Source organism: Pterocles gutturalis, unplaced genomic scaffold (assembly GCF_000699245.1).
Source record: "Pterocles gutturalis isolate BGI_N339 unplaced genomic scaffold, ASM69924v1 scaffold29847, whole genome shotgun sequence".
Taxonomy (NCBI): domain Eukaryota; kingdom Metazoa; phylum Chordata; class Aves; order Pterocliformes; family Pteroclidae; genus Pterocles; species Pterocles gutturalis.
The window spans coordinates 88,815-98,309 of NW_010113774.1; the positions used below are offsets into that span (position 1 = coordinate 88,815).

Consider the following 9,495-nt stretch of genomic DNA (forward strand, 5'->3'; position numbering starts at 1 on the left):
AGAAGGGCGTAAGAAGAAGGTCACTTTACAAATCCCCTGAACCATTTGTATTCATCCTTTGTCTTCTACCACCTATTTGTTCTTTCAGTAACTGAAATAACCTATTTCTCAGGTCCAAACCTCATCAGTTGTGTGGTGCAGTGACAAAATCTGTTTTTATTACTGTGCAGCATGGAACTATTATTGTGTGCAAAATCCCAGCTGCTTCACAGAAAATGAGCCTGCACAGAGAGCCCCTCCTGGCTCTGCGGGGTGAAGAAGGCGCTGGTGGCAGTGCCAGCAGCAGGCTCCCTCAAGGTGAAGAACTATCAGTGTTGCTTAGAAGCAACTCTGTAGACCTCTACAGAAAAAAAGAAAGGAATTACAAGGAAAAGGCATTCTTTAAATCTCCCAGTTCCCTTGGGACTAAGAAGAGGTACACAGGTTGCTGCTACTATGTCCCTGAGTAGTGTAAGTCCAACAATGCTACTACTGGCCAAAATTACTGTACGCCATGCACATACCAAATCCTTTGGCTAATGATTTGCTCCTGTGGCTCTGTGTGAGCAGAACTACATCTTCCTTTTTTTTTTCATGCAAATCAAAAAAATATACAGGAAACTGGAGACAGTGAGAGATGAGGCAAGTCCATGCCATTTCTGACTCAGGGGATAAAGAAATCATCATTATGCAACTAAACTATATGTAAAAACATTGCAGATCTCTTGATAAGTACTCGTCTGTATTGTGCTAGTGATCCTTTGCATCAATGCACTGTCGCATTAATAAAAAACAGGTAAGTAGAAGAAATTCTGGAGAAATGATTGAGAGAATACTCTGTTTAATCATAGAACCATTAATTCATGTGTCTAGTTAATTTCTGCCTTCCTGTAAGTATTATGTTTTAATTTATTAAAGTATTATGTTTTAATTTATTATTATTAACATAAGTTAATTATGCCAATGATCTAAATGTCATTTGCAAAAATGCCAGTTGATAGTTTCAGTTAGCAGACACACTGGAAATTTAAGATTAAAAAAATCACATTTTTAAAACCAGCAAAATTTACAACTGGATGAAATTTGGAGAAATTTGTCAGTCAAACATTACTTTTTCAGGTTTAGCACACCTGTGGTAAAATATTAAGAGCAGACCAAGAAGGAGTGGAATATGTCAGCTTCTTTACTTTTCTCCACTCAGGCATTTATTTGCTTCCATTTTGATGGTAGTAATAATAATCAGTCTTGCTGTGACAGCCTGCTACATCGTACCCATCAGAGAGATTAGTTTTTCAGTGCTGACACATACATGGTACATTTCAGCTACATATCTCAAGGCTCTTTAAGGCTGGGGAAGCTGAGGATCAGTGATGTCAAACAACACACTGAAAAACTGAGTTAGTTAGACAGCTATGAACAGCATTCGAGACACTGTGCAGCTCCTTCCCTATCATGCTTGTTAATAAGTATTGTTAGCTACTGTTAATTAGAGTTTATTGGCTTGTAATTTTTGCAAGATAAGATTAATGATACTAATACTTTGCTATGTGACAACTGTATATCCATGTTTAATTTTTAATATTACAGAGTACAATGTACATTCTTCTTATTATTATGTATCAATTCAGCCGTGTACATTGAAGCATTAAATACGTGCCAGATGCTGCATAGCAGTTATCACCTTTTTGTTTATAGGCAAATACAGCCCTGGGTGAGCAGCAGGGCTTGATCAAGCCGATACAGAGCACTGACAGATCTGAGAAAAGTGCCCATCTACTGGGAAACATCCTGTTTAGTTCTTAAGGGCTGAGGAGGGAACAGAGCAGGGAAAAAAAGATGGGAATCATCCTGTCTGGTAGACCAGGAGCCAGACTGATGATCTCTGACAGCAAAACTGATTCACTATGCAAAATTCAGAAGAAAATGCTGCTCACAGTGGACACCTTGGAACACTTCTAAAACACAGAGTGCTGAGGTTTGAACTTTGTCAGATGGAGACAAGTGGGAGAGGATGGAGCTGCTACAGATGGAAGAAGAAAGAAAATCCATTGCCATTCTTGCAGAAAGGAAAAACTTTTTTGCTGAATAGAGTCTTGTATATGTCCATGTGCATATGTTTATGTATGTATCTGTGTGTACAAATATAGAAACAAAAACTATAAATGCTACTGAACATGATAAAGCCTGAGAAAACTGAAATTAGGAGTAGCAATATACTCTTTCAGAAAGAAGCAAACATAAAAATCCTAAGAAAATGTAATTACAGTTAGCTCATGTTTTTCAGTTTGTTTTGCAGAACTTTGCATGAAGGTCATTATGGAGACACAGTTAAACTCAGTTCCTAAACTCCAAAACTATGCCCAGGAGGACTACCAGAAATTAGAAAGACATAGTGAGTATTTAGTACCAGAGAATGAAGAACCAAAATACTGGAGAAGCATGTTGCCTGGCTTAGTGAAGGATTTTTTTTGATGTAATTTAAAGTAGCAGAGAGGTTGATCTGATCACCCTGGTGGTCTTTGTAGCTGTTTCTGATGCAAGCACAGTATAGGTTTGCAAGATTCAATACAAGATGCAATGGGTCGAGGCAATCCCAAGCACAAATACAGGCTGGGAAGAGAATGGACTGAGAGCAGTCCTAATGAGAAGGACTTGGGGGTGTTGGTTGATGAAAAGCTGAACATGATCCCACAATGTGCCCTTGCAGCCCAGAAAGCCAGCCATATCCTGGGCTGCATCGAAGTGTGACCAGCAGGTTGAGGGAGATGATTCTCCCCCTCTACTCTGCTCTCATGAGGCTCCACCTGTAGTATAGCACCCAGCTCTGGAGTCTCCAACATAAGAAGGACGTGGACCTGTGAGTCCAGAAGAAGGCCACTAAGATGGTCAGAGGGCTGAAGCACCTCCCCTATGAAAACAGGCTGAGAGAGTTGGGGTTGTTTAACCTGGAGAAGAGAAGGCTCCAGGAAGACCTTAGAGCAGCCTTCCAGTACCTGAAGGGGGCCTACAGGAGACATGGGGAGGCACTCTTTATCAGGGAGTGTAGTGACAGGACAAGAGGTAATGGCTTTAAACTGAAAGAGGGTAGATTTAGATTAGATATTAGGAGGAAGGTTTTTACTGTGAGGGTGGTGAGGCACTGGAACAGGCTCCCCAAAGAAGTTGTGAATTCCTCATCCCTGGAGGTGTTAAAGGCCAGGTTGGATGAGGCTTTGAGCAACCTGGTCTAGTGGAAGGTGTCCTTGCCCGTGGCATGGGGGGTGGAACTAGATGATCTTTAAGGTCCCTCCCCACCCAAACCATTCTATGATTCCATATAATACACAGTTCACCCACTCATAATGTATTTTTATCTCAAGAGCTGCCTATAGGTGTGCAAACAGAGTAATGAGAAACAAATAAGCTCATCTCTGTCGATCTCTGCCTTATTTTTTGGCCAGACTCTCAGCTTGACTCAACAAACACAGTAGGACAGGCTAGGTACACACTGGATAGGTACAAGCTTTGCAGGAAAGCTCCTGGGGTAGACACGTTTAGCATGAACCAGTCATTCACCCTCATGACAAAGAAAGCTGACAGCCTCTTGGGCTGCATTGCCAGCAGGTCAAGGGAGGTGATTCCTCCACTCTGCTCAGCTCTGGTGAGACTCATATGGAGCGCTGTGTCCAGTGCTGGGCTGTCCAGTACAAGACAGACATGGACATACTGAAGAGGGTCCAAAGAAAGATCACAAAGGTGATTGAGGGGTTGAAGTATCTGTCATATGAGAAGCTGAGAGAGTTGGGACTATTCAGCCTGGGGAAGAAAAGGCTCAGGCAGATATTAGTAATATGTATAAGTACTCAAGAGGATGGAGTAGGGAAGAGGGTATCTGCCTCTTCCTGGAGGTGCACAACAATAGGACAAAAGGCAAAGGACACAGGCTGCAATACAGGAAATTCCAGCTAGTTATGAGGGGGTTTTTTTGTTTGTTTGTTTGCTTTTTTTACCATAAGGTAGTCAAGTAGTGAAACAGGGCACAAAGGGACTGTGGGATATCCTTTCTTGGAAGTGTTAAAAATTTGACTGGATGAGTAACCTGATCTAAGCTTGCCTCCTTGAGCAGGGGGATCAGGAGCTGCCAGATGACCTTCAGAGGTCAATTCTGACTCCAATTATTAGTTTGTAGACTAGAGCCGTTCATGTGAGTGCTTCACAGTCTGAATTTCTAAGGTGTGTCCAAAATCCGCCCAAAACCAAATGCCAGAGCTCTAAGACTCCAGTCTTTTTTTCTGGTCCCTTATTTGCTCTGCAGTGTTTAATATGTGCTGACAATGAGAAGTTGGGCAGAAAAAGAAATAGGGACCATAACTGTTAACTTCCAACTTCAGCATTTAATGCTTTTGAAAGCTTCCTTACATAATTTTAAATGTCCTTTTGATATAGATTAATAGGAAAAAGAAAAAACAATGGAAGGTCAAAACAAAAGGGCTAAAGTATTTACAGTTAACAAAACTATCCATCACCATCTAAATTATTCTTATATTACACTTTTCAGCTTAATTGTAAAATCTATTTGGAGCATTGACTACACTGCATATCTGAACACATTTCTGAGCACTGAACAAACTGTAAGTAATAGCTGTGAGATCAGCTATGGCTGAGCAAATGACAGGCTGCTTCTCTAGTAAGAAGTGTTATTAGTGTCTGAAGAAGTAAAAAGAACAAATATGATGGTTGAACAAATAACATGTTTTCACCAAAATCTTCAAGATTATTTTCTGTGTTATTTTTCAAACCTGAACACAATTTCATTGTTTTGTTACATTTCACTCATTTTAGAAAGTTAGCAATGAAGAAATAACAAAATAAATCTATGACGTGTTTACTGATGGTAAATTATTCCAACAAACTAAATGCGAGTAAAACTTAGAAGAGAGTGATGTGACGTTTCCTTAAATGTGTGTGTTTTGCTATATAGTTTTAGTCCTCTTTCCTAAGGTAATCATATTTGTGCTACTGACCTGTCAGTGGGTCTGTCTATCAACTTTTCAGTAAAATATTTTTTTAACACATGGGGCAATTTCAGCTATATTTGAAAGGAAGACAATGTCTCTAAGACATTTAGGACATCTAAGACTTTAACTCTGTACAGTCATTAATGCTGGCTGCTGTGTGGAGAACAAAGACCCGTATGTTTTTGCCACCAAAGGGATAAGAAGTACCCAGACACTACACCTCCCATCTGACAGCTATTAGTCAGCACATGGGTACTACCTGATCAGTCAACTTGCACATATTTCTTGATTAGACATTAGTAAATGCTATTTCTTGCTTGCTCAGTACATTTCTGGGAAGAAGATATTTATCGTGCTGGTGGCAGTGGTGGTCTAAGAAAAAAAAACCCACAAAAACCAAGGGGGTATCATTCCTCACTTCTTACTGTTTTAGTAATTCTAAACACTGCTTCATTCTGCTGTATTTAGTTTCTGTATTGCTTCACATTGTCTTGATACAAATTAATCAATTAATAAATACTAACAAGAATAAAATACTATGACAAGAAAAATGAAAATAAAAAATAATTTTGTTAAACTTGGAAACGTGACTTGGGGTTTTATAATTTCAGCTTAAATAAGTATCATCTGGTATTAACTTTGGGCTTTCTTAGTTATAAATAAAAACATATTTCTTTCGTAGGCATATTTATTTTGAAACATTAGTTCTGCATTTCAAATAGAAATTCAGTAAATATAAAATTAATGATTTTTTGATTTTAGTAGATACACTCTTTATCCTTAGGCTGACTTGACTTCTGATTTTCGGTAAGCCAGAAATGCAAATATATACACTATTTTAGAATGCAGGAAGAAAAGTAAAATGAAAAGAAGGAGTAAGAAAAGAAGGAAAACTCATAGTAAAAATTGAGAGAAACACCTGGGCCTGATTCTTGCTGTGCCATATAGAGAAAATTACTACTTTGGCCTGGGCTGTTCAGATGTTGTACTACTTGCTGCCAGTATTAGTGGATTAGTTGGTAGGAAATGTAAATCATGACGTTACAGTGTGTTTCAAGTATTCATTGCCTCTTAAGCAGAAGGTTCTATGTACTACTAAATTCAGGGGAGCACTTTAGAAACACAACTTGGAAAGAAGAAACACAGAAGCACAGAATTTTTCATCTCTCACTGACTTCCGTCCTTCGATTCAAACAGAATATTTTTTGTGCTTTTAAAAGACCACCTGCTGAAAGTGTTGTGGTTCACAGAAAAAAGGGCTGTTGATAAATAAGGACATAACGGCCCTTGAGAGAAGAATATGAATCACTAGAAATGCATTCTGCTATATAAGCTCTATCTGTTACATAAAACTGTGGAGATGTCATTTTATCCTTCTGTGTCTTTGTTTTAACTCCTTTTTGCTATCTTGACTCAGAAAGCTGGAAAGGTAATGGTAAAAATAATCTGGAATTTCACCCATGTAGGAAAATGGGGTTTTGTCTCTGTTTCTAGTCGTTTATGCAATACAAATAAAGACTATCATAGTTTATTTTCTAAACAAAAACATGTGTCATATTTTTATTACAGCTCTGTATGAACAGATGAAACAAAGGGCCAGGTAAGTAAACTGGAGAGATACTTCATCAGATTTAGTGACATCAGTTACGAGGTTTTAGAAAGCATTCTGTTAAGCATAAAGAGTCCTCCATAACTGTTAAGGGTAGATGTGCTTTCTCCAAAATGGAAACACACTTTCTGAAAGTTCTGGGGAAAGATGACACAAAATAGATCTTCAGAGAACCATAGAATCATAGAATGGTTTGAGTTGGAAGGGATCTTAAAGATCATCTAGTTACAACAAGTGCCATCATAAGGGATGAAAAGAGAAAGGGGTCTGTTGCAGAGGACTCAAATTTCCTGTCAAAGGCCCTGGAAAGGGATTAAAGGTGATTGTCTGCAGGAGGCTTTGTAAACAATTGATTTGCCTCAAACATCTCAGTTGTAAACTCCTTGCTGATAAGAGAAAATGTGGAATGTAACAAAGGACTTACGGCCTTACTCCCTTGTTAATGAGGTCACCTGCCTTGCAACCAAGGAGCAAACCTTGCCCCACAACGCTGAGACAGCAACAATGAAAGTTCAGCCAAATCTAATCTATCTAATCTAATTTAAGGTCTTCAAGACCACTGACCCAGTTGACTGAAAGTGTTAATGCTGCCCTTCCCCCCCTTACGCATGCGCAAAAAGATGGTTCTTCCCAGGCAAATGAAGGACACACCCCTTTCTGCTTCCTGTGTAAACTAAGGAGATACCTTCATTGCTTCTTATGCTAATTGAAGAAAGTTAGGCAGAGACCTGAGAACTTTTGACTATAAAAGATGAATAAACAATGGGATGGTGTGTGCCTGGAGGATCACAACTTCAAGCAGACACCATCGCTGGATCCAAGGGAGGTGATACCATTCTGGAATATTTTCTATCCTTCCTCCCTTTCTCATTTACCTTGTCTTTTTGAGTTTCCTTCTCTCTCTCCCTCCCTCTCTCCCTCTCTCTGTTTCTCTGTCTCTAACTAATTTTTGTGGCACATAAGGGTAACACCGTTACAAGTTTCAGTATTAAAAGGTGATTCCAGCTCCTTCTGGGGCTTGTTCGGGAAGTTTCCATGGAAAGCCGCATTGTGATAAGTGACTGCCCATTTTAGCACTGGTAAGTGACTGCAAGTTTTAGAAGTGGTTTCAAGTCTTTAATATTATTGGTAATTGCCTTGGCCTATTGATCCAGCCTGTCCAGATCCCTCCATAGAGCCTTCCTACCCTCAAGCACATCAACAATCCCACCCAACTTGGTGTGTTTGCAAACTTACTGAGGGTGTACTTGATCCCCTTGCCCAGGTCACTGATAAAGATATTAAACAACAAGCCACAATACTGAGCCCTGGGGAACACCACTTGGGGACCGGCCACCAACTGGACTTAACTCCACTCACCCTCATTCTTTGCGCTTGGCCATCCAGCCAGTTTTTTACACAGCAAAGAGTATGCCCATTCAAGCCATGAGCAGTTTTCTCTAGGAGAATGCTGTGAGAAATAGTGTCAAAGGCTTTACTAAAGTCCAGGTCAATAACATCCACAGCCTTTCCCTTATCCCCTAAGCGGGTCACCTTGTCATAGAAGGGCATCAGGTTCGTAAAACAGGACCTGCCTTTCATAAATTCATGCTTACTGGGCATGATCACTCCACTGTCCTGTACGTGCCACGTGATGGCACTTAAGATGATTTGCTCCATAACCTTTCAAGCACCAAAGTAAAACTGACAGGCCTGTAGTTTCATCTTCCTTCTGGCCCTTCTTGTAGACAGGCACAACATTTGGTCCAGTCAACTGGGACCTCCCCCGTTACCCAGGACTGCTGACATATGATTGAAAGAGGCTTCAGTGTATCTCATCCAGCCCCATAGACTTGTGTGTATCTAAGTGGTGTAGCAGGTCGCTAACCGTTTCCTTGTGGATTATGGGGGCTTTATTCTGCTTCTGGTCCCTGTCTTCCAGATCAGGGGGTTGGGTACCCCAAGAACGACTGGTCTTGCTATTAAAGACTGAGGAAAAGAAGGCATTGAGTACCTCTGCATTTCCTCATCCTTTGTCACTATGTTTTCCCCCGCATCAAATAAAGGATGGCGATTGTCCTTAGCTCTTCTTTCGTTAAAGTATTTATAGAAACATTTTTACTTGTCTTTTGTGGCAATAGCCAGATTAAGTTCTAGCTGGGCTTTGGCCCTTCTAATTTTCTCCCTGCATAACCTCACAACATCCTTGTAGTCCTCCTGAGTTGCCTGTCCCTTCTTCCAAAGGCCATAAACTCTCTTTTTTTCCCTGTGTTCTGGACAAAGCTCTCTGTTCAGCCAGGCTGATCTTCCCTGCTGGCTTGTCTTTCAGCACATGAGGACGGCCTGCTCCTATGCCTTTAATATTTCCTTCTTGAAGAATGTCCAGCTTTCCTGGACTCCCTTGCCCTTCAGGACTGCCCCCCAAGTGATTCGGTCAACCAGGCTCCTCAACAGGCCTCTGGAAGTCCAAAGTGTCAGTTCTGCTACCCACCCCCCCTTACTTCTATGAGAATTGAAAACCCTCTCATTTCATGATCACTGTGCCCAAGATGGTCTCCAATCATCACGTCACCCACAAGTCCTTCTCTGTTCACAAACAGGTTCAGTGGGGTTGTCCTGGGTTAAGCTGAGACAGAGTTAACTTTCTTCATAATAGCTAGCAAGAGGCTGTGTTTTGGATTTGTGCTCAGAAGAAAGCTGATAAAAAGTGATGTTTAAGGGGTTGCCCAGGTCTTTCATCTTCTCTGGTCGTCTGCAGACTGGAGAAGCTGGGAAGGAGCACAGCCCCCGTTACTAGCCCAGGATTTGATCTTAAACTCGGGATTGAGACCCAAAGTGGCCAATAATCTAGGTGAGGACCCTCCAGAAGATTGGCCCTTTTGGTTCCAGATCTCTTTTTCTCTGGGTCATTTCGCTCCAGGTGGTCGCTCT

At 40.8% G+C, this 9,495-nt stretch overlaps 1 protein-coding gene across 1 annotated transcript in view; it reads right to left on the reverse strand.

The window, feature by feature from the left end:
* Window positions 1-8,187, reverse strand: part of GRIA4 (glutamate receptor, ionotropic, AMPA 4) — a 93,706-nt gene extending 85,519 nt beyond the window's left edge. Inside the window, exon 1 of the mRNA XM_010074626.1 lies at window positions 7,945-8,187. Coding sequence (XP_010072928.1) covers window positions 7,945-8,187 — 243 coding nt within the window. The remainder of the gene's footprint in view (window positions 1-7,944) is intronic.
* Window positions 8,188-9,495: the final 1,308 nt, after the last annotated feature.